General features: G+C 35.8%; 1 protein-coding gene across 7 annotated transcripts in view; it reads right to left on the bottom strand.

Moving 5' to 3' along the window:
• PLCE1 (phospholipase C epsilon 1) overlaps positions 1 to 26930 on the bottom strand; it is a 154305-nt gene that overhangs the window by 38546 nt on the left and 88829 nt on the right. For all 7 annotated transcript variants that reach the window (XM_085583639.1, XM_085583638.1, XM_085583642.1 and 4 more), the window contains exons 4-7: positions 12467 to 12783; positions 3215 to 3360; positions 1179 to 1437; positions 283 to 491 (exon numbers count right to left, since the gene is read on the bottom strand). In XM_085583639.1, coding sequence (XP_085439765.1) covers positions 283 to 491; positions 1179 to 1437; positions 3215 to 3360; positions 12467 to 12783 — 931 coding nt within the window. The remainder of the gene's footprint in view (positions 1 to 282; positions 492 to 1178; positions 1438 to 3214; positions 3361 to 12466; positions 12784 to 26930) is intronic.

Consider the following 26930-nt stretch of genomic DNA (forward strand, 5'->3'; position numbering starts at 1 on the left):
TTGTAATTGTAACTGTAGATTTTTAAAGCTCTGTGTAAGACAAAAAGGATTTACCCTTATCATGAGAGGAAGTAATTACATCATAAAGGAAAATATAGCTATACAGAGATTTTTCAAGCAGTTGAGTATCAGGGGATAAAAGTTCTGGACTGGAAATGGATAAATACAAGGAAAGATGTTAAAGTTGCTCGTATTTCTAAAGGTAAGCCTTGGTAAAAAAAAAAATCAAAGACTAAAACCATGATATATAGATGTGGTGACAGTAAATAAAATGAGACCTACTGGTAGCGGTTTTTGTCCTTCAAGGAGTTTTTCCTTGAATTGCTCCCTTCACTGACATTATCTTCACCCTCCTCAGACTCCAAACTGCGACTGCAGCTCCGGATAGTTTGGAAGATATTGTTTGTTGTTGATTCTTTTTCTGGATTATTTAAACCATCTTGGCCTACTCGTTGTAAGAAATTATCTTGTCCACTGTAATCTGAAACAAACTATAGAGATATCTAAAAGATTAGTATAGTTACAAATAGAAGTTTGTGTTGTCTACTACGCACTGTAGAAATTTTTACTAATAAGAATATTTACTGCATATTTCCTAATTGCTTCCCATGGGATTTTGTGCTTAATTTCAACCCAAAACAGACCAAATAATTTAATAAATCAAGTAATACATGTTAAAGTAACTCCTGAAAACTTAAAAAAAACTGCCTCAGTCTTTAATGTTTCATCTAACAGGGGCGATTTTCTTTTCAAACTACAATAATAAAACTCCTAAGAATAGTTTCTTTCCATAGAGGAAAAGCTTGATCTGCTCAGCTTCTAAATTCTGCTGTTAAGAAACTGCAAACTTCTAATTCCCAGTGAATTAAGTGGAAGGTCAGAGTATTTAGCAAAAAATAATTACACATTTCGGGCTTTACATACTTATTTAATCCAAAGTATAAACAAGATTCCTAATTAGTAATGGTGATTTCTCAGTACTCTGACATTGAACTAGGTAGGAACAACCAAATCTAAATTGCTAAGGAACTATGAGAATTAAACTGAGGTCCATGTAACTGACCAATCTAGTAACAGTCTGGTTTAGAAACTTTAATTTGATGATGCTTGTGTTTAAGATTATATAAAATAAAGCACTGGTTAAGAATATAACATCTGAGAATATTTGCCTCATTTACCTCTAGTGTTTCATCCTGGGAGTTATATCGTGGACAGAGTCTGATGAGGCTTGATGCTCCATCCAAAACTTCACAGAGCTCTTTTAAAAATACACCACAGAAAGGAACAACTTTACAGCCTGGAATATTGAGTGCCCGGTTGACCACTTTCCTGTATTCAGATGATGACTCATGTTGTGCCATAGCATCCTTCAGACTTCGCATGGTTTCAATATCAGACTGGTCCATAAATTGCCACATTTTTAAAACTTTTCTTGACCTATTGCAAGAGGAGATCGCAAAATTTATTTTAAAAATTTAAACAAATTACCTTCAAGTCCAACATCTGCAGCATATATGTAATAGAGGAAATGATAATTGCTCAGAAATGAATGAATGAAATCAAGACCATTATTTTTATAAAAATTCTCCCCTTTGAATTATCAAAGAACAGAACTAAAAATGAGAAACTAGCAGTCTGATCTACTGGAGCAGTATTTCACATTTTAGTAAAAGCCCAGCAACATAAAACATTCCAGAAGGCTTTCTAACATTTTTATTGTGTCATTGCCTAAAATTTCTAAGGGCCCATAAAGAAATAAGAAAAGACTGAGGAAACAGCATAAAGATAAATCAGAGTGTTTCTTACAAACTCCTTCAGCTATATTATGAACAATCCATATAGTAAGCAAAAGTTAGAGGATTTAAATTAAATTAATTTTTTTTAAATTTACATTGATTTCTTCCCCAGTTTGCTCACAAATTATTTACTTTCACAGAAATAAGGAAGTCAGGACCATGTTCAAGCTCTCAGGCACCAGTGCAGAGCTGTAGCTGAAAAGAAATTCTGATTTCAACAGAAATATCTCCAAGGACTATGAGTGCCTCTGGGCTGTTACCTTCTGAGCTGCATGTCTATGTAATCACATGGCCTTTCTTCCCACCCCTGGCCTCAGACATGCCAAAAGATGCAAAGATGCACTCACAGTAGACTGCCCTTAACCCCACTTTCCATTCCTGTTTCAGAAATGCTGCTCACCAGCATAAGCCTTCCTCTCCTTTTTCTCCTGTGCTGTGCGGATGCATTAAAGACAAAATTAAGCCCTTAATTGGCCTTGCATTTTCCCTTACAACTTACATGGCTTAGAGATTGTGGATGTATTCTGCTGAAATATACTCCCCATGTCTATGAGTGTTCCAAAAGAGCTTTATATACCAAAACTATAAACAAACAGCTCAATGAGATGCTTACTAGACCACAAAGAACACCAATGCAAACACTTTAGAGCTTTGTTACACAAACATGTTATACAACCAGGGTCAAAGCCAAGAGATGGGAAACTTGATCTTAACTCTTCCCTGTTCAGTGCCATCTGCTGCCCTCTGAACTGGCAGTGTAAGGCACTGCCTGCTGCTGCCCTGGCCCTACAGGAGCCTGGCATTCCAGGGGAAAGCACACAAAGAGCTGTCTTTGAGCCCCTACTGCCTCCTCCTTGAGATAATGCAAGTCTTTCTACATAAGACCATGGCAGCATGAGATCCCAAAAATCAGTCTGTATAAGTAAATCAGAGGGGTTAAAAAACAGATTTGGCTCTTTGGTCTTTTGTGGGTTTTCTGTCATTTTCAGGTAGTTTATTTTTTACAATTAAGACCGATCCTTTTAGAGCATCACCATGATCATGTTTCACTTATATTCTGGAGATTCCAACCCCAAGTTACGTTAGTTGTAGCTTATTAGATAAACCACAACTGCTTTCCCATCTTGTTTTCACATTTTTAAAAATTTCTGTTGAAAAAAGAAAAAGTTTTCTAACGCAACATATTCAGCATGCACCAGGAAAACTCATGGAGTCTTCAGAGCATTTTGAGAAAAAAAGAAAGAGTTTAGCATGCTTCACTTTTTGAAAAGGGATTACTAGAAAGTCACAGCATGAGATGATGGGGCTTAGCCATGGATTTTTGTTTAGTTTCATTGTACTCCAGAGACATCTGCTTAACAGAAATTGCAATGAAATTATCACTGAAAAGCCATTTAAAAAAAAAGAGTTGCCAGTACCTTAGCCCTGCCAGGAATTCCATTACAGCATTGTAGTTGCCCATATTCCAGCAGCATTTTGCCACGTGTACCAAATATGAGAAGACTTCTCGTTTCTCCTCCATAGAGCCTGCAGTCAGGATCAGCCAGGTAACCCACGAGCTCACCTGGTAAAACCAAACAGACAGTAAGGTCAGCCAAAGCAAAGTCCCTTGGAGCATTCATGCATACTGGACAGATAATGTGGATTTGTTTGGTTTCTTCCATCAGGAGGGTATCAGTCAAAATTCCACTTACACACTCATAGCCAGATCACATATGCACTGCAAACACAACCTACACAGTGACATTCACATTACAACAGTTAAATCATTAACTAGTCTAGAAAAACTTTTATTAAGCAAAAAGCTACAGCATCTTAATGTAAGATATTCTCAATATGCATTGATGCCACAGAAGAAAATAGACAGCTTCAGCTAGTGCTGATTTCTAAAGCTGCCAGAGAGATCTTCAGCATAATTTCTCATTAACATGGCTTATAGATCTCAGCCCCACATAACCCTTGTTAACAATATGAACAATGAAAGTTGCTAAATTGGAATTTTTTTGTTTTGGTTAATTTCATAAAACTAGATGCATTTAATGCATAATTTTGCTAATTCCTATATGCATTGAACATTTCAGATAATTTGCATTATCTGTTTGCAAGATCACAAATGAAGCAAATAAAAAGAAATCCCATCTTCCAAAGTGTGGCCATACTACCAACTTCTCTTTGGTAATTAATTAGTGCTGGAATCAGAAATCAACTTAGTACAAGAATTCTGTTTGCATTTAAACAAATAAAAATCAACCCTTCATTTTATCAGCGTGCAGATTTTCTTTCCAGTTTATGTTCCCATAACATCCATAAAAAGTAGCTATATTTCACATGGAAAACTAATTTAAACCAACTGTTTCTTTTTACAATATGACTCCCCGGAGGCTTGATTTTTGTCATTGTGTAAACACTTAGGAGGCAATAAACGTGATTTGTTTACTGACACTGTGTTCCATTCTTTGGTCCTGAAGGACTCAAGTGTTTACAGATAATACCAGTGTGAAGAGAGGCTTATAAAAATTAGGAAATGCTAGTTTGCCCCTCAGGGGCCATAGACTTTTATTTTAAAAATCAAGCATGTGAAATAAAATGTAAATGTGTTAGTACTAACAGGAAAATAATCCCACTGAAAATATATAGGGTTTGTCTTTATGCAAGTCTATACGGATTCAGTGCTCCAAGCCACCCACTCCTGAGGGAGAAAAATCAAACACTACAAAGAATTTAAGTTACTATTTAACCTGTCTGAGGCCAACATTAGTCAAGAACAATAAATGAGAAACGTCTATATGAGAAGAAGTCATACTCCCTATATAGAAAAAGAAAATCACACTTTTAAGACTGAATTCTTGAAGATTCATTTGTTGGGGTCATACTCAGGAGTGACTATGGGGATGCTGTAATAGGTTGTGTGCATCAGGGGCAGCACAATAACCACTGCAGCAGCTCAGAGTGAGAATCTGAATTCAGCTAAATTTTTATTTGATGCATTCACTTAGTTACTCCTGAAATATAAAAACTCAGTCAACAAAGAAGTAAACACCTGAAGAGCATGAAGGTACGGAAAAGACAAACCACAATGCCACTGCATGGCACAGGGGTCAAATGAGGGCAAAACCAGAATAAAAGGTAATAAAATAAATCCATTAAAAAATCAGAAAGTATGAAACAGAACAATCAGATCTGTGGCACAGATTTGTTTTTGTATGCTGGAATAAAGTGACATATTATTTTTGGATATTATTCTAATTTTCCAGAAATGCCTGTGCTAGGGAATGCAACTGCTAAATATGCAGTCTCACAAAAAAAAAATTAATATTTGCTATGAAATACCAAATGTGGCAACAACTTGATTAATATGGTTTTAGAAATTTTAAAGCATCATACATTTTAAACAGATATGTTTTAATCTAAGGTAGTAAAGATGTAATGATCAGGAGAAAACAGTATCAAAGTTGAGATAGAATGTCCAAAATGGCAACTGACTTCAGACTCTCCATTAAGAGCAAACCTTTAAACTAGGGCAGCCACATGTTGAAATTCTATTTAATAGAGAGTTTAAGACCACTATAAACAGCATGATGAACTTTTACAACCTGTAAACACAAACAAAAAACTATAAAGGGCAGCATGGGTGAGCCTTTGCAGACTTGAGATACTGTATAAGGTGTAAGAGCAAAAGAAGAGTACAAAAGGCACCATGAAGTTCATGCTCACTCCTGCAGAATAGAGGAGTAGAAAACATTTTAAAAAATCTTTCACTAAACAAGAAAAAAAATGTGTCTGAATATTTTAATTTTAAAATAGACTAAGCAAAGGCAGATATTAACAGATTGGGCAGAATCAGGGGACAGAAGAGAGCATCTAAAGACACAAACCACTCCTGAGAAATAATGAAAACGCCTTCTTTAGAAATGTTGGTATTTTAATTTTTCCTGGAGGTCAGGAACAGATGGTATTCAAGAAATAACAAACTTATCAAATTTTCATTGAAATGGGAGCTCAGAATTGGGTTTCTTCAGATGCTGTCTGTGTACAGCTGAGCTAGATGCACCTCACACAAAAGCAGACAAGATCTCTGTAGGTACTTATTTTTTCGTGGCTATGGGATTCACCTGGAAGCTGAATTCAGAATCTTATTTTTTCCACTTTGGCAAGCAATTAGCACAGGCATTGTTTAGATGTGACACAATTTCTCTGTCACTAAACCCAGGGGTTTTCTAGCAGGGGAAGAGAGCAAATGGAAGCTTCACCCTGGCAAGCTCTGACTTCTGGACAGTCCAGTCAAGTGGATACAGAAGAGAAGCACTTGCTGTCCTCTTGCAGCACTTGCCTCTTGGTTGGCTTGCAGAGCCACGTCCCCAGCTGCACCACAGCCAAGAACACCCGATCTGAGGATGAAGCACCATCAGCTGCCTTGGTACCAAGCTCCATGACATCAGCACAGAGCTTCAGGGCTCAGGCAGTGTCTGAGCACACACAGCACATCCCAGCCAAAGAGTGCACAGGAGTAGCCTTGCCAAGGAGATCAAAATACATTGCAAGTATTTGTCAGACAGAGCAGTAACACTTTTTGGACTAAGTTTTTGTGTTGGACAGCACTTTAACATCAGATCACAATCTACGTTACAACACAGTAATAATTATTTCCTTAGTTTACTTCTTTTTTTCACACTTGACTTACATAGTTCTGTTTATGGAATTCATTTTAAGCTCCCTTCAGAACAGAAATCATCACAGCAAACCTATAATTAGATTTCCGCTGCACTGTTGATGAGTCTGAAAAGCATGAGAAAATGTATCCTGGCTTCATCACGATAATACACATGATTGCAAGACACAAGAAAAGTAATAGAGTAACACACAATCCACTTAAACAACTTGATAATAATATCAGTCTTTTCATTCAGATGGATAAAAATTAGTGTATTTCAGGATTACTGGACACTAATATTAAGTACTAAACAAGCAAAATTTAATAGATGTTTGCTTAAGATTTAAATATTTTCTGGTGCCCTAATAGAAGCACTAACAACATTGAGCCAGATTAAATTCAGATACATAGAAAGTAGCCTCATTTGCAAAGTTTAAAAGATGCAGGAATCTTCTCCAAATCTGAATCTGAGCACACAGGACCTGTGCCCGATGTCTTGGCAATGCAAGCTATACTGAACAGTATGTACTACAATTTGTAGTAAAAGTATCTGTACAGTTTCAAGCTTTTTATCTCTACTATTTTAACTGCACCAAAATCTGTTCAATAACTAATTTAAATAATTTTTTAGAAGTCTTTTTGGCTTATCTTACTTTGATCAAAGACTTCAAGTAAATTCAGATTAGCTATTGCTAATGCATTTGGGAAAGACATATTTTTACTCAGTGTTATGTTTTTTTTTTTACTTTTAAACATGGGAAATATATATCAGTCACTAAAAATGTAAAATGAGCCTATGTTTTTGATTACCTAATTATTGAACTACCACTGATTTCAAGGCAAATTCATATGCAGACAAAAATCTACCCATCTGTCAGGGGCAGGACATAGCTTATTACTGAGGGTCAGCTGCTTTTACTAATAAAACATGAAGGACACGAAAGAGACACTCCTGATGGAACTTGATCCTCAAGTTATGGTACATGACCTTAAATCTCTGTACAAGTGTAACCTACAGGACCGTTTATCATTCACTCTATGGGAACCTCGCTCCATGTAGTACACAGGAAGGAACAGCATTTCATGAATGTTGAATTTGCCATGGATTTTCTTCACTCATTCTCTTATTTCAGCCTTCAAATACTCAAGATTATGATAATTCATACACACACACACACACACACACATATATATACATGAATACATATCCAGTTTTATTTATATAAATTCATAACCATCCTCTATATAGCTCCTAGAGAATGTATTATGTGTTTTTTTAAAATTGAAATTAACTTATTTTTAAAGTTAATTATATTAACTTAATCTTATATTTTATGAGAATGCAAATGTAGTGGTGCTTTGAGGGAGGACATTATTAACAATTTCCAGTTGCAGTGTTTTATCATCTGTAGTGTTTTACACTCAGTTTGCCAGCACTTCAGTTTGTAAAACTTTTACAGCAATTCCCAAGCTACATACTTTACATACTTCAGTGGCTGATGCTACATGGAAGAAATTATGTCTTCTATATTTATATTACATTTTTAGGAACTTCATAATACTTGAGAGATGCAGCTTTTGGAGGTGAAATTACCAAACACAGCTGCCTGCCTGAAGTTTAACAATTATCGTTGCTAGCAAGTAAAACAAAATCTTCTGGTTTACCACAAGGTAAGATTACAGTACATACCTTCTGTAAGTCCTACCATAAATTAGTCATGGATATCGTTCTATAACAAATTGTAGCTGATTTAAATACTGCCTACACTGGAGCAAGAAAGCAAGAAACTTCAATAGTGACAAAATTAAGTATGTGTATGAAAAGTCTCTGCCTACAAAACAAGAAGATGACTTTTAAGGAATCCAAAGAATAAGCATAGCAATCTATAACCCATTTAACCAAGTCATTCTAGTTTTAGTAATTTTGTTTAACAAAAAACAAGAAATTTGAGTAAAATCTGAAGAACATGAATAATAACCTTCATCAGATATCATATGGTAATCATGGCAAGAGGAAAAAACATTATTTTGTTTAAAAGCAGAATTCTTAATGTATTAGGATAGTCCAATTTCTCCCTTTAAAAACAATTATTAAGAAACACTAGCAGTATGCAGCATTAGCACTAAAGCTGGCTGCAGTGAGTTCCTCTGCACTGCTAATTGTGCACAAACCTGTCAGTGCATATTGATGAATACCTGTGTATAAATCTGTACACTTCTATGTATCAAACAGAACTGGAATTTTTTACATGGGTTTCACTGAGGTTTAATTATTAAATTTTTTTGACTCAGCATAATATGCAAGATAATTTTCAGATGCATTTTTAATATCTGAATATTTTAAATTGCGTGTCTTGTTAACAAATGGTTTACTTTCCATGCTTGTGTGAAATTATATAGCATTACAGAGAACATTTACCATTTTAAATCTGATTAAACACTATTCCAAACAAGGACTGGAAAAAGTTTGATATTTGTACAAACACAATCTTTTAAAAAGCATTATGCAAACCCATTTAGGCATTGCAAAAAAATGCTGAACTAAGAGACAGACTGCAATATTTATTTACATTCCATTATTTCAGTAAAATGATATGTCTCTACTTTGCTAGTGAGGTTTAAATTTGTATTTGAACGAACAATGAAAAAAACTTTCATAATTTAACCATTAAAAATAAAACTAACATCACTAAGTGTCCTAAGTAACCATATTTTAATTACCTTTATTGATTTTAAGACTGATATAGTGAGTGATGAACCCACTCCAGTAGCAGGGCTACACTAACACTGTTCAAACTTTTTTACCTTTTTAGCTTATTTTTGGCAACCGTATCTTTCAAAAAAAACACCTTCTGCATTTGACTTCTGATTTTGCATTTTCAGGTCAGAAGTGGGACTAACTTCAGTCAGCTGTCTGAATGACCTTCCAATCTGGTGCAACTTTCAATCTAAGAACCCACAATTGCTCTGTCCACATATGTCAGCATGGAAAATTGAATGTTTCACTTTGTTTAAAGTTTTATTGGTTTTCTCTTACTTGAAACTTACTTGAAGTTACAAGATACTATTTTCATGTTTATATAAAGCAATGATTGAAATTATTTTAAATGCTTACATACACATAAATGTTTACAACATGTGCATTGTGCTTGTGTCTCTGTGATCACTGTGCTGGTAACAGGCAGAAGGGTGGCTGGAGTCAGTCATAAAGGTGGAAGAGCCTGGGGGGTCAAAGGGGCAGAAGAAGAAACAGAGTCCCAGGAAGACTGTGGCACATGACACTGAGGAAGGAGCACATGTCACTTCATGTAAAGAAGCAGGGTGAACTCATGTAATAAAAAAAACAGAGAAAATAACTAAATCAAGAAGAGAAAGGCACAGTAGTCAACAAGGAGAGATAGCAAAAAAGTACATTACAGTTGGTAGGGTACACTTAGGTACCATTTTCCTAACTTCCCAGCTGCCAGGGCTCTGCTAACTCTGCAGAATCTCAGCAGTTTCTTTCTACAGTTTTACATCCTTGGAAACTAAACTTCACATAGCCAGAGCAGAAAAAGAGCATTTCTGCTCCATCAGAGCAAGAAAATATATTACTGCTACTGTTGAGTGCATAGTCTTAGAGACTTAGAGCCAATAGTTTTTTTGTAAAGGTAGATGTCACTGTATTTCACACTAATCCTCCCACACTACCCACTAATTCAGAATCAGCTTTTAATTACATTTAGTAATAGGAAAGAATATCTGTCTTTAGCTTGGTCTACAGTCTTGCTCTGATGAAACTAAGATCAATTGGATATTATTAGCAGGAAATTAAGTATGAGCTGTCCCACCAATGAGTACGTGTTGTGCCCAAGGCTCCACTATTACGCAATTACATTTTTAATCAAACCTTAAAGACTACAGGCTTTATTTATAGCTGGTGATACTGAATGCACTTCAGGATTGACTGTCATTTTACATAAGTTTTATAGAGTGTTTCTCCTTAATATGTATTGTCAGAAAAACATACTAAAAAGTATACTGCTTTATGAAAAATACTCTAAATAATATAATTATTATTTAAGAGAAAAATGACATGGAATTGTTTTTCCCCATCATGTATCAGAAGCCTGTCATCCTAAAAGTAATTTTGGCTCCCACATTATAAATACACTTCAGTATTTCTATAGGGTATGCCAAAAAAATCAGCAAGTGCTCACTGAGTTTTGCCAACAAAATCATGACTCTTTGTACAAGAATTTTCTTTCCATTTATAAACAAAGACATTTTGAGAGTTCACGCTTGTGATTGGCTATGGCAACTGATATACTCCACCATAAGACAAAGCATATAGCAAACCAGTGATTTATTATAAGCAGTAAATATTTTACAATAACTCCATTTAAACATATAACAGCTATGTTTTTAAAAATGTGTTCCAGATTATACTTCAAATAATCTATTGCACTAAATACCAAAGAATCTGTGCACTAAATATTTGGGAATTAATTCAAATGGTATAAAAAACTATTCTGTACAATTACCAAACAAGGAACGCTAGACAACAAAAACTGGGAAGTCACAAAACTCCAATACTGAAACATAATGCTGACTATCTTATCAAAAGGCAACTTTAATGCTAAAATTGTCATTGATATGGAACAGACTCAGTCATTTCTGACAAGACTTCTTCAGGACCCACTTGCTTTTCAATCCTGTGACCTTCAAAGTCAGAACACAATCGTGGTCGGTCTAATTTGTAACACTGATGACTGCCCTGGCACTGTGCCCGGGCAGGCTGTGGCACAGCTTGGCCAGTGCACCTCATCTCCCTCGGCCCCAGCCCCGTGAGAAGCCCCAGGAGGGAGGGTCCCAGCAGGGTCAGCACCTGCAGTCCCCTCCAGCCACAGCATCTTCTGGAGTACTGCTACTGCAGCTAATTTGAACTATTTTTAGGCTCTGTTTAAAGACTGAATATTGCAGCTGCAACTTTTATGTATGTTCCCATCATTGAATGAGGTGAGAGAAGCCAATATATTTACCCTATTTTAGTTGCTAAATCTCAGTAACATGCAAGAAGAAGGAACCCCTTAAAACATGCTAAATATTCACTCCCTGATTCTTCTTTGCCCAGCCCACAGGAAGTTCACTGGGGGTTACTACTCATTCTTCTACATTTACTTAATTTTATACTGTTTTTTTTTACTACTTGCAGGATTTTCATCTCACTCACCATAAGAATGCAGTGGATAACAAACTAAAAAAGCATTAAGTCAACTTTATCTTCATTTCATTGCACTTCTATAATTCTAGAAAAGAAGATACTGTTCCATGTTTCTGCAGATAAAACATTAGTTTTTATTTAGTTGGTTTGATTTTTGATTTGGGTTGGGGTTTTGGGTGGATTTTTAAATAATTTTCTCAATCGTTAACCAATTTTCTATTAAACTTGTCAGAAAACCACCTTCCTGAAAACAAAATAAAATCTTACTAAAGAACTCAACATTTGGCTTGTGAAAATGTCATGCCAAGTGACACTTCTTTGTGTAACAATGCTCAAGACACACACAGTGTTTAAATAAATAGTGCAGGTTAGTGTAGCTATATTGTAGCAAATATAGAAGATTCTAGTTTATAATACTTCTGTGCTGACTCCTAAGATCATGTTTAGTCTACAAGAATCCAAAACAAATAAATAGAACTCCAGCACCTAAACAAAATAATAAACTGACTGAAACTGTACCCCATACTGTCAGTATAAATATGAAGAATTAGAAGTCTGTAATTTTTTTTCTTCTTGTTTACTTTACAATGTACAAGAAAAAGGTAGGTCACTGTTTCCCAGCCTCACTGAGCAAATTGATCACATAACTCCTATTAAATTCAGCGCAAGTTATTTAGCTAAATGACTGGTCATCTTAAATTATATTTTAAAAATTTATTGTTACAGCTAAATTTGGCTTGGAGAGATAAGGGAAATAACTAAACCACACATCAGGTAATAACCCCTATGAAAAGCAATTTAAAAGTTTTGTTTTACCTCATTAAACCTGGTCACAAGATCTTCTACAGCATTATGTTCACCATTGTGAGAAGAAAGAATAGTAGCAGATATGGATGCCTTAAGAGATGGCAGCTTGCTTTGACACTCAGCACTACCCAGATCCCTGGTCAGAAAGCAGAGGTAGTCGATGGGTAGGACTTTGCGGTAGAGCTCCTGCTCCTGCTCGGTCAGAATGCTGGCAACCTCCTCCGGGAACTGGATCAGGTGCTGCAGCTCCAGCAGCTCCTTGCTGATACCGGCCATGCTGGAGGGAAGGACGCTGGAGCCAGCCATGGATGTACACGCTTGGCGTTCTAAAACAAAACAAATAATAAATTCATTAGGCTTGGTCTTTAACTGTTGGACCGTGCTGCACAAAAGCAAGACAACGTGCTATTTTGGCTTTGTTGAACTGCTCATTCATTTTCTCAGCAATACGCTATATTCTAAATACTTTCTTTCTATTTAAATAACCTAATATGTTCTTTTACGTGAGGTTTTTCTGTGTGTCTTTATATCTGGTGTTGGCCAAACAGAGGGCAACTAGAGTCAGGAGATTGCAAAGCCACCTGCCAAAACACACTTGCTTCCAGAAACACCCAAACACCTTCTTCCAGCACCCACGGCCTTGTCACAGCCTCAAATAAAAGGGTCATCTGGCAGAGTGTGCCTCTACTTTGCCCCCATGTAACAGCCCGGTGCAAAGCAGTTTGAGGCCTTGACTGGGGCACTGAAATCCAATTCCCTCAAGAAATAATGTAGAATGATAATTGAAAATCCATGTGGGTCGGCATTTTTCTTCATAATCCACTTGCTATAAGATAAATTGTATCTAAGCTTGCTGCATCGTGAAACCAAATGTCCAAGCTACAAAATATTTTTCATTCCTCTCAGAAAATGCATACATTTAGGAGTATGCATGTTTTATACGTTAATACAAAACATTCATGGTAGTTTTATAATATCCCAGCAGTGGTATCTCTTGAAAAATAAAACTTTTCCTAAGAAGGAAGAAGGCAAGCTTTCTAAGATTGTGTGGGAAGCATGAAACATCAACACAATGATTCCAAAATAGTGAGTGAGTCTTCTTACTAGATAAGTTTAGAATAGGTTCTCTGAACAATTTTTCAATCATTACTTAAATGTAAAAACATTCATAGCCATATATTACATACTCTTCATCATTCTTAGAAAAAGTTTATTTTTTTGTATTGCTTCATGAAATATCTTCAGAGATTTTTTTCCACATATAATGGAATTACACCCTAGATCTATCTCTTACCCAATATTTTAATATATCTATAAGCTCTCATGTGATAAAGGATGCAAATTTTTTTCTCTAAAAAAGAAAAAAACAAGTTCATAATAACTGATTTAAATTCAGTCCCTTATAATAAACATAAAATATGTTACATGAATTTTCCATTCTAAGACATTTTTTGCAAACTATTATTAATCAGAGGGAAGTTAAGAAGACAGAAAATTGGCTTTTCTTAATATAGTCTAATGAAAGTCAAATGATAAATTGCAGTAGCCCTAAATAAAGTCTTTGGGCTAACAGAACCTATTGAGAAATGTTCCAATACAGAAGAAACTTCTGAAAGAACAAATTGTTTCTGTCCACATAGCAAGCAAAAAAAGTAATGGGCTTAATTTGCAACAAGCAGTATCTTGGTTACATAGTGGGGAACATATGTAACTTCGTTGATAATGAAGAAGTGCTGCACAGTATCTGTAGATACTGAGAAATCTGTCATTGAAACACCTGCAGGAAAGACTGAGGGGGAAAAGCCAGTTAAGACCATGACTGATATGTCACTGCTGGTTTGGGAACAGGTGGAATGCAGTGAGGTTGTGGGCTCCCTTTCGGTTGTCTTTGCTTCAATTCTACGTGAGCCTTCAATTCTGTTTCCTGCCTCAACCTGCACAAAACTATTCTGAGAGGTTTTGTAATAAAAAGCACTAAAAGCTCATATGCACTGTTTTTGACTTCACAACAGAACACAAGCTTATGTCTAAATAAAAACAATGCAAAATACAATGTTCATTTTATATTAGAAGGCTTATGCATTGACACATGCTTTACATATATGGACTGAACTGTCACTACCACAACCAAGATTATCTCAGGAAGAGGATGATATGGAAGGTGTGAAACAGACACTCACCAACACCTGTTTGCTCCCTAGAAGCCATAATGCCTCATTGACTCTGCATGCATGACAGCCCTTCCCACTAAAGGCAGAGAAAATACAGCCTGCACCAAGCTCCCCTGTAAAACAGGGTGTAAAACCATTCAAACAGAGGGTGCTTGGTCGTGTCTATTATTGTACATTTATTTTAGATCACAAATGGACTTCTGAAGTGAATCTCCCAAGCATCCTCATTTACTGTGCTTTAGTTTAGTCTTAGTGCAAAAAAAAAGGATTATTTTCAGACAAAACTGTACCAGTAGATGCACGCCCAGAAGGCAACTAACACATCCCAACTGGTAAAAAAGCTGCAGCTGTCAGAAATATCCCGTCTCTGGAACAAGCACTGAGGTCAGGAAGGCACAGTTGGGCCAGACAGCTCAGATCATGGCTCAGCTGCAGGTGACCATGGACCACAGGACAGACAGCAAGTACTATGGACAGGGTGACGCCACAGTGATACTGGGGCTTTGCAAATCCAGCATGACTTGGAAAGTACAGTTGTAAACACCTTATAGCTGTCAATACAGCAGGAAAGAAAGCTATAACTCTATAAGGAGCGCCTAGTGACTGACGAAAGAGAGATAATACAAGAAAGAAAAAGAGCTGTTCTGAAACGCACTGCTTGCTGATGAGGTTTAAAGGTGCACTCTTAATAATTCACCCACTCCAGCAGTGTATCAACTACACTATGCACAAAGACCTCAACATCTGGCAAAAGTTGACACTGAATTTGCAATAGCGTAGAGCACTGATTACTGTCCTTTGCACATTACCTTGCCTGAGTATGATCACCCTTCAGGCTCCACTTAGTACAACCTCTCACATCTAAGAACAAGGCTCAACACCACAAAGTGTATATCTGTATACTGCCAGAAACCACCAGGAATACATATCTCATTGGAACTGGATTTCACTAGACTGACTGGCCATTGATCAAATCCAGCTGAAAGCTAGGGCAGGGATTTTGAATGCCTGTAACAAAACTACCTTTAATGGAACTATCATATTTCATAATGAAATCTTCACAACCCAGCTCCACTCTAACAAAAAAATGAAACTGTTAAAAAGAAAATCTCTTCATGGAAGCTAAGCCAAGATGACTCAAGAGCAGCCACTAGTATTACTGGATTTGAAAGAAGATTGAAAATAAACAAAACACTTCCTGATTCAAAACACTGAATTTCAAACTAGCATTTCTCTATTTTTCATTAAACTGGAAGAACTTTATGTAAATTCTCTCTGTAATGCTAGAGCACATAGAACAGGCTGCTGCAGCAAAAATGCAGCTGATATCCAAGGAGAGGAACACAGGCTAAACAGAAATGTGAAGGCACACAGCTCATGACTAAAATAGGGCTATAAATACTGAAGAAGCAGAAATAACTAATTTAAGTAAGAAGAATAACTTATTTCTGTTGACTTTTTCCACACCTATAAATATTTAATTCTTCCATAATTCACATCTTTGCAAGTCTTGGTTGTTGGTGTCATTTACCTCTCCAGATTCAGATATCTTATCTTTCTTTATTCCCATCTTCTGTGTTTTATCACAAAAAATCCAGGATCCTTATTCTCAAATTCATCAACTTCCATGATTTACACTTTGTATGAAAGTCTATTTTCTGTCTCTTTGCCTTTATTAAGCTGGTTTTTTTCCTGAAATATCTTTTTGTCTTTTTGTGTGTGTATGCTTCAGACTTCTACCATTTTTCACTCCAGGAACGGATCTACTTCTGCTATTAAACTCCTTATCCAGTCTCATAAGCAAATCCTCCAGCTTTGTGTTGTCATTTATGTTCTTCAGGAAACAGATAGCATCTTTCTGCACTTCAAAGAATGGCCAGGTCCTTAGAGTAACTTGCAGAATGGAGCTGTTTTCAGACCAAAATCACAGTAGTTTTTTTTACAGTTAAGACAAGATACAATCACCACTAAAATTGGCTGCTGCTGCAGTAAATGACACTGGGATTTTGTGCTCTACCACATCAAGTTAATGGTAAAAATACTACAAGAAAATGAGGACCCACAGTATTCATTTGCAAGCTGCCTAAAGCCAAAATTGATAGCTTTGCTTATCCTGCTGATAAACAACTGAAGTAGATAATCTTTAACATAGCAAGTATTGCTTTTATTCATCAAAACAAGGTAACTTCTGCTTAGCTTTAACAAAGGACTCCTTGACTGACTTAATAATTTTTCAAATGAATGCAATCTCAAAAGAGTAAGCCTGACTAGAATATGAAAATCTACTTTCAACAAAGTTTGATGAACTGAAAGATTCAATAACTGGATTTCTGTCTTGGTTTTATTTCTAGGTCTTTTTCTTTCTACATTTACTTGATTTAAAAAAAAAAAAAAAGTATTCTAGCTCTACATTCAAAAAACAGTTTTAAAGCAGAAAAGTGAAAATTATAATCCCTAACAACATGCTCACTCTCTAGAAGGCTACTGGCAAAGATACTTTGATTCTGACAAATTCTCAAAAGCAAAAGACAGATTTCAATAGCTGTAAGAATAAAATTAATTACTCAACCTATTATAATATCTTTTAACTTAGAGAAATTTTTGATAATAGAGTTTGCTTCTATGAATTATACTAATGTAACTGAAAGTATAGGAAATTCTTAAGAGGATTCTATTTCTCTGCTGATATTAAAATGTCTGAAATTAATGGATTCTAATAGAAGCCTTTTTAATAAGCTATGCTACAGATATCCTCTAAACTGTTCATATACTTTAAGTGAACATATGGATCATATGTCAATGAGAAAATAAAAAATGACTACAGTAAAAAAAAATTAAGAAATAGCCATAGATGAACAGCTGTCAACATAGAAAATGTAGAACTGTTCTGTTCAAAGAAGAGGGAAAATACAATAAAAGCTCCCCAAGCAGAAGACACCTATGCAACATACAGCAGTTTAATTGAACACCAGTTTCCAGTACAGATCAGCACAACTGGGATAACATTGTTTTGCTGTCCTTTGGATGCAACATATCTCGGTACTGTAATAACCAAGCCAGCAAGCTTTCGTTAATTTCCTGTTCCTCTTCTATCTAATTAAAAATATCTCTCTCTCCCTTAATGAACATGAATTCACTATTATCAATTCTGACTGCAAACAACTCACTCCAGTGTTAATGAGCCTGCTATTTAACCCAGTGGGAAGCTTGACACAGAACAGGATCAGGTTCAAGTTCAATTTCACTGTAGAAACTACTGAAAGCAATAGATCTATTTTGTCTTGAAATTTACCTATGAGTCAAGTAATCACAGAATGAGAAGACACATAGGTTCTCTCTCCATATACCTAAATCTAGCAATATGGGCTACCTCTTAAAACTGCTTATCAGCACACATTGGAAATTATTATTAGCAGGGGAGATCTGATCTACAGGGTACTTGTACTTACAGGTACTTGCATAAAACTGGAGTTCATTATGACCTAAGCATCAGCAATCTGAAGACATAGAGATAGCCTGAAGAAAAGAAGATGAGCTAGGGTCTGTAGATAAAATGATTTTTTTTATTAGACCAAGTAAGACTACTGATACACTCTGAGGTCACAGGATCCTTTTTAGGTTTGGAGTAGAAACAGCAAACTTCACAGCTAGTTCAAGAATACCTGCTTTGAGTTTAATTCAATCATAGTAATAGCAAGACATTGGAGAAGGTGATCTTCTCTTGGGGAGCAGCAGCAAGTTACCTCATTGGGCCAGGTGAAAAAAGCAAATATTTCTATAGAACAAAGAGAAAAGGAAAAAGGCAGAAATCACATGTAGAAAATAATTTTGCTGGAAATAGAACACCCTGAAACTATAACACACAGATACTTCTACTGAGGCTGAGATTTTATTGCTGAACAGATCTGTGAAACTTCTGGAGAGGATTTTTTAAAAAGGCAACTAGCAAAAAGGCAACTACAAAACTTCTGGAGAGAAAGCTTCTGGAGAGGATTTTTTTTTTAAAGGCAACTAGCAAAAAGGCAATTACACTATATACCACAAAATCCTGACTCATGAACTGACTGAATAGTGGAATTCAGCAAAAAGAAAGATATGGAGTGATTGTAACAACAGTCACTTACTTCTGAAATCACTTCTTGCTTTAGGAACTGACAAAGAGCTCAGTTTTGAAAACCAGACTCTGAACACACTTTTTAAATTTTGCAATTATAGCAACAATCATGTGAAATACCAGGGGGAAAAAAAGTGAAAGTACTGTATAGTTAAGAGATACAACCTGCCTATAAAAATTCTAACTTGAAACAAATTTGTCTAAAAAAGTGACATAAGTATTAGGACAGCTATGATGCACATGCATGGGAAAGAATTTTTTTTTTCTTTAACCACAAAAGTTGGGTAAACATTTTCACAGGATAAAACCTATGCACAACAAAACATTCGCTCAGATTATAAAGCTCATTTAAAGATGATCAACATGACATATTTATTACTACATTAACTTTGAGTTAACAACTACATTTTTCAGAAGTTCCTAACCGTAAGTATGAGCTTGAAAACCTATTTAAACTCTGCTTATGGCTGGATTAGAAGATCCTGGTTCTAAGCTAGATATACTGATATTAGCTCAGCTGGCTGGAGCGTGTGCTAATAACACCACAGTCATGTGCTCAATCCCTGTATGGGCCATTTACTTAAGAGCTGGACTCAATGATCCTCCTGGGTCCTTTCCAACTCAGAATAAATATCCTGTGAAATCTCTGTGAAATACAAGCACTGACATCACATATGAGAGGAATTTGAAGCATCACCATGGTTTCACCACACCTGAACTGCTGCTCAGATTTCTGAAGTGTATCCAAGGGCTTTTACCACTCCACTAGCCTGAGTCATTCATGGAAATATTTTGCAGCATACAGGAGAACTTGGCTGCTTGTCTCTGAATTACCATATATTGTCAACACATTTAACCAACCATTTCCTCTCTGTATGCAGGTTGGCTGGTACTGACCGACAAAAGCAATCACACACTTGTCCATAATAAATAGATCCACTGGCTTTTCTTCTGGGTGTAAACTCCCAAGAAAAAAGATGCAACAAGTAGCAGTGTAACATTAATTTCGACTTGACAAAATCAGAAGATCTCAGGACAAAATTTATGTTTGATGCTGATTTTCCAATCCCTTTCCATTTTCAAGGCAGGTAGCAGAGAGCTGAGACTGCATCCTCATGCAGAAAAGTACAACTAGCAATGGTTCCAGAATATCTGCATAAGAATCAATGTAGTTTTGTGTGTGTTAACCCCAGCCAGTAAACATTTCTTCTGCACTTGAACTAACAGGCTTTGAAGGCAGTGCCTGTAACAAATGATAGGGCAACAAATGGATACTTCAACTACAAAGGATACCCTGTGTTACACAGTTTGCTGAATACAGAAATACTTACAGGTATTGTGGAGAGATGAATCAGCAGTGCCTTCAGAAGTCTGAAGAGATCCACCATGTACATGTTTAGTCAGAAAGCAGCTTTATTGCTTCCAGTCTACATGTATGGCAATGGGCCACCTGAGACCTGCTATTTCAGGGGACCTTCACCTACTGCTGTAACTCATTAGACTATATCCTGATTTCAGAACACCTGCCAGAAGAAGCTTTCATTATAACTGAGTAGATAGACTGTGAATGTCTGGTTCACTGGTTGAAAATTAGTTCTCAAAAGCTATTTGATACCAAGACGCCATCTGTCTTGCTGTGGCATGCTGCAGCATGCACTGTGCTAGACCAGACACAAGATTTCATTGCTTCAGAGGCAACTATCACCAGAAGGCTGGATGAAGGGATTCTGGGCTATAATGAGTGATCTTCTAAACCTGCACCTTTATATCACAGTGTAACAGATATGTGAAAAGGCTGGAAAGAGTTATTATGACACCACCACACTTGCTATTCAAGTGTTTTCAGGTTTTTCATTTTGCTCCTACAATGAAATCCCATCTAATATATAACTTCCTCTGCAAATAATTTCAGAAATATTCCACTTTCACATACATTCCATAAATCTTTCTCCTAAAGGCTGTCACAGTGGTAGACTAACAGGATTTTGACTTGAGCAACACACACCAGCAGGAGGATTCTCTGTGCAGCATCTGTATTCAAGACCTTTTAAAATTTGGATATAAATACAGCATAGCATATGGAATGTTAAGTTCAAATGCTAAACAAATGTACATGTAAATTACCAGATAAATTCCAGCCCGTAAGAACAAAATGGCCAAAAGGGAGGATTTATTAATTTACTTTGGAAGAAAAGAGTGTTCTAGAAAAACAACTGTAGAATTCTCACTGCACAAATGAACTCGTTACCGCTTGGGTTAAAGCATAACTCAAGATTTAACCTCACCGCCCAAAACTGATACAAAGCATGTCCAAAATCAAAGCAGGAGCTGCTGCTCAAAATGAAATTAAAATGCATACAACTTTGAGTTAATGCTGCAGTGGAGAATATCCAGTGATTAGACAGAGTGCAAGAATCTCAAGCCTAGTTCCAATATTTGACTATTTTGATCAAGACAGTAAAAACTAATCTTACTTCTATTTTTTTCCATTTATGTAATGCAGAAGCTTTTCAATTTTAAGAATGAAAGAACTGTTATAAATCAGTGAGTATGGGAAAAAATGCAAACAAAAATGTAATTTGAGAATATATATACACACACCTATGGAAATTATGGAAAAGAAGGCTGCTAAAAAAAAGATGTATATAATGGTAGGTACCCATTAAAGCAAGGGCTTATGATACTGGTTTTCTGTAATTTCTTTTTTGTTGCTGTTTTAGGAACTTTATAATTTTCAAAGACTATAGAAACTGTAGCTGCAACAAAATATAGCCTTCATAATGTAAATAACTGTAAAAGTGCAACAGGCAATTTTAATGTTTCAGAGCCTCAGCCTTGAGTCATTCCTTTCTAGCCTGAGTGCACTGGATTTTGATATCAGCAATCCCTGCATTTAATTAATGATCTGTTGATGTTTGCACCTTGCTACACAACTTTAAAAAATTACAACAAGCACAAATTAAAACTCTTTTTTGGCTTTAAGATCCTCAGAAATACATTTTGTATGTATCCTCTTCCTTACTTTGGTCTTATTATATGCAATACAGTGACCCTTCAAAGATAGGTTGGAAGGGGAATAGTCTGCTCTCATCTGGCCCAGTTTTCCAAATACTGCACAGGAATGCCCAAGTTCAAAGAACTATCCAAATGAAAACTGTTTCAATTTGGAAAACAATCATTAAATATAGTCCTCCAAGGTAAATACAGTAAGAACCTTTCCTATGGCTTCATAGTCATACCAAGTAAAGCAAACACAAAAACTGCCATTGATGTTAGCAATACAAGATGAACACTAGATGCCAATCTGAGAACTTAATTTTAATTATTTTAAAGAATAACATGAGAATTAAGTAAGTGATAAGTGTTGTACACTGATAAGTGTACAACACCAAAAACTAGTTTTTCTTGCCTTTTGAATCTTCAAAGGAAAGACAATCTGGTGCATGAGACATGCTACCAGATTTTCAATACAGACCAAAGGGCAGGCAAATCTGCTGCATAAGGTGTTTTGGTTATTATTCTTACTGATTATTGGAACAAAATTAATCCAAGCCACATCCAGTAAAAACAGCACTTGATTAGATGTTCCTGATTTAAGCCCTGAAGCTTAGCAGTAAAATAATTTTTAAAGACTGGAATACACTTCAAAAATGTTCAATCACTTCAGAGTTTTCCTGATTCTGGCCTGCTTCCAGTAGTTACCTAAACAGAATCTGTTCCTAACACTAGTTTGTTTGAGATCTGTCCTCTACATTACTATTTTACAGAAAATGAATAGAGTATAGAACCACTAACAGCAGATAGTGTTGACTGTGCACTTGTGTACAAAACATCTTTGTATGATCTGCTAAGGAAACTTTTTTACTTATTTTATATTACACTTTGAATAATATAAATTCAACCTCTACATAATTGAAGCACCTACAAAGTCTACTCCTTTGCCACTTAGTTTTGGTGAGGATTCAATTACTGACTCTACTGTGTGCTCTGAATATTCACTGATAATGAGAACATTTTGTGAATAGGAGATTTATTGTAGCAGCTATAATTTCATTTGATAGCCAAGATTTTTAGATTTCTAACAAAAACAAAATCCAGGAAATATACCTGTATTTAAACAAAAACATACACATAGAAATGCCCTAAGACACATCAGAGAAAACTGCATAAGTTATTAAGGTATTAATCAAAAACTTGTAATGGAACATCACTAAACTATTCTGATAATAGTTCTGTGTCAGCAATGTACAGCAGGAAGAACCTAATAAGAATGATATGGCCTTTCAGAGTGCTGCTAAAGACAGTACCATCATCTATAAAGACACTTAACAAAGAGTTAATAAGAACAATGAGTTCCATGCTACTAAGAAGAAATACTGCAGTACTTCTACCTCCTAGCTCAAAATTCACAATGTAGAGGAAAATATGAAAATATTCTCTTGCACAAGAATAATTGAGTGAACCAAGGACACTAATTGAAAAAAAAGCCAAAAATGGAGAAAAATTATGAACTGGAAATAAATTGATGGATTACATAACAGGTCGAAGGGCAAAGCTATTATTCAAAATTCACAACCATTCAGCACTCACACTTCATTATTAAAAAAAAGGCTTTAAATTATTTTAAGACATACCTAAAAAATATTCACTGAAAATGGTCAAAAAGAGAGGGAGATGTTTAAGATGTGAAAATGAATATTTCATTAACAGATGATGACCCAATCAGTAACCTGCAGCCACTGGGAGTGCTGTGCAGCAAATCCATGGCTCTTCTCACATGTCCTGCAGAACCCTGTCCCGGGCGTCAGGTACCTCACTCTACCCCAAAACAGCCAGAGCTGTGCTACTCCTCCTTAGGTGTCTGCCTACAAAATATCATTTGGCCTGTGTCCTGTTCACACCGCACAGAAACATAAGGAAAATCACAGCTGATGCCCTTGCCATAATCCTTATGTGTACTCCTAGATAAAAACAAGCACAACCTCCTAAATTTAAAAGAATTAAGGCTAGCTATGCAGTTGGACTAGACAATCTGTAGATCCCTTGCAACTGAACTATTCTGGACTACTGTATTCTAGATATTATTTACATTTTTTCCTTGTGGTTGGAATTAAAAGTGGACTATTTTCAAAGTATTAATAGCCATTTCTGAGAAATACAGTATTATGGGTTAAGTATCCTAGGTTGAGTGGTCTTTGGAAAAAAGGTATGTTACTTAATACATAATTTAAAGGAAGAAAAAAAAATCGTAGTATCATAAGATGTTTCTTCCACATAGATTCTGCAATATCAAAGAAACAAGCAGTAGGAGACACACAGCAGATGAAAGCTGTGGGAACCTCTAGAAGAGTCTGCCAGTGCAGGTAGTCAAATTCACCTGGAAAGGATCGAAACTACAATGCACAACATGTAAAGGGGTCCATGCAGGCAAAACACAGATGGTGTTCCTCATACATGGTGATTGTTTATTTTCATGTGGATCAGTTTATATTATTTTTCTCTTTCCCCAGACACAGTCTTTTCTCAAGCTTACTGGTGAATATGCATTGTAAACGTACAATATCTCAAATTAGCATTTTTCCTGTAGGGAAGCATTTTTCCTGAGGAAGCCAGCCTGAAAAAAGGAAAGTCTGTAACTACAGAAGAATAAAGTAATATTACCATACTGGTTTGTTTTGTTTTGTTTTGTTTTTTAAGGGAAGTAATTCAGCTCTTTTCTTCTGTGAACTACTTCCTCTCATAATTCGGGAAGAGTGAAACCAGTCTCTCTACCTAGAATAGCAGGAATCCTCTTAGTCTCACATTTTTTCATTATTTGCAATTTGAATGCTAGTTCCCAGTGTAGTACAATACCTGTTTTGCAGAGTTCAATTACCATTGCTAAATTCACTGAGTGAAGAAAAAGATTCTGTAATGAGTTTACAGAATTAAATGAAAGAAGCTATTCCTTATTCTAGAATGCAATTTCCAAATTTTAAAAGGTAATTTTGAAAGGTATCTTTCAATGCAAGCATCTAATGATGCCATTTATCAGAAAATTTTCAAAAGTATTGTAACAGCCTGCATCCTTAACAAGCTGATTTTTCTCATGAGGAAGCTGATGGGAAGCTAAGGAAAATTCATACGCTATTTTTATAAGGGATTAACATGAATTTACAACTTCCCATCATAGTAAGTCATGTTCATGATGTTATGTAAGTATAATATCATGCCAGTTTTTCTTTTAAGATAGTATTGCTACTAGCCAGCTATTCTTAGCAAGGTTTCTGGAATCACAAAGGCTGTGCCAAAAGCACAACTCAAAGGATGCTGAGAGGCATTTTAAGATAGAAAATAGAAATACACAGCAAGACTCAGGTCAATACAATTAGTCCTTTCACACACAAAAGAACACATCAAATGCACAGTCACTTTCAGTGGCTATACCAAGGACTGAAGGACCAATGGCATTGTTGGCTACCTCACCACTTCAGAGAGAGCCATGACTGCTATGCAGTACAGACATGGCCAGGTGAGCTACCAGTGGAAATGCTGATATGCTCAATAAAACTCTGAAGTCCAAGAAAGGATCTGTAATACTGAGATAGCAAAAATATTATGTAGCTTAATGAAACAAAAACTCATCACAATAACAAGAATTGACAAAAAGTCAAAGCTGCAAAGATTTTGATTCTTTCTTTTGTATGTTTTTAAATTAAAAAGTGGATGAGCCTGTGTGATTTAGCCTTAGAACTGAAATCTGCTCTATGACACAGGAGTTTAAGCTAGAGAGAGGTTAGTGGAATACAGCAGACAGCAGAGAACAGGGAAGGGGCATGTCTGGAAGCCAGAAGTAGTAAAACAATAGACTACACAAAGTATTAAATCAACCTTAACTTCATAATAGAGATCTAAACAATCTCAACATCTATGACTTGACACAATATTACTTACTTCTTCCCACCTCAAATATAAATGCTCTAAGTACTTATTTATCTTTGCAAGCTTTTCTACAACTTCACTAGTAAATTGATATAGTTATGCTGAGACTAAACCCTGCTATAAGCAACTATTTTCTGTAATTGTTTTTGTTTAGTTTATGTCATTTGGGCATCATAAGGTAAATTTAGAAAGATAGATTTATACAAGATTACATTCAAGCAAACAGAGTATATAGCTCCATTATACTGCTGAAACTAGCTCTCGTAAAAAAATGAAAGAATTTATTACATTTGGCTTCCACAGGATTAATAGACTTGCTGCATAAAAGCTGTTCTAAACAGTCACAAGACTCCTTTAATGAATTGTGTCTTTGTCACTAAGCTTTAGCAGATTATACTAGAAAGGATGCTTGCAGTCCTTTCCTAACAGGAAAGCTTTCAAAGCCAGTGATTTTACCATCTGAAAACAAACTCTACACTAGCACCTTCCTCAGATTTTAAGAAATCTCCCTTAACCTGAAGACTTAAAATGCAATTAATTCCTTCTGTAAAAGTACATGGCAAAAATTAACACTTCCTTGTGGTGCCACTGCTAACTGTATTGAGGTTTTAAATGGAGTTAGGGCCAATCGTGTTAACAATATTGTTTCTATATCAAGAAAATAAAACAATTGGAAAAATAAAGCACATTTGTCTTTAAAATCAGCACAGTCCCTTCCAAACCAAATTATTCCAGGACTGTTAAATGGCAGTTAACCATTTTACCGTACAAACCTGACTTTAACAGAAAAGCAAGTAGTCAGGTTAGTGTACACATTACAGATCTATTGGCAATAGGAAGTTTTCTAGACATAAGAACTGCAAATCCTGTGTATGAAAAGGAGTTTTGCTTTCCTAAGGTTAACAGCTCTGAAGAAATAAGATGGAACCTTAAAATCAAATTTTATCTATGAGCTTTCAGGACGTGGTGCTGGCAAAAACAGGTCCCCTGCATAGATCATGGATGACACTAGTAATGCACAGTTATTTTTTCTGTATTTTTTAATGACACAGACAAACTACAGAGTATGCAAAGAGAGCTATAAAATTATTCCAGGCTTGAATAGTGAGACCCAGAGAATGAGATTTAGATCAGAAAAGTGTAACTTTAGTTTAATAAAGTGAAATTGAGAGGAGACTTGACTGCAGCAGGTATGTAAGCACCTTCCAACAGGGGAAATATATCAGACTTGAAATAATTAAATCCAGCAGAAAATATGCATAACAAC

This window comes from Lonchura striata, chromosome 6 (genome assembly GCF_050655825.1).
Source record: "Lonchura striata isolate lonStrDom1 chromosome 6, ASM5065582v1, whole genome shotgun sequence".
Taxonomy (NCBI): Eukaryota; Metazoa; Chordata; class Aves; order Passeriformes; family Estrildidae; genus Lonchura; species Lonchura striata.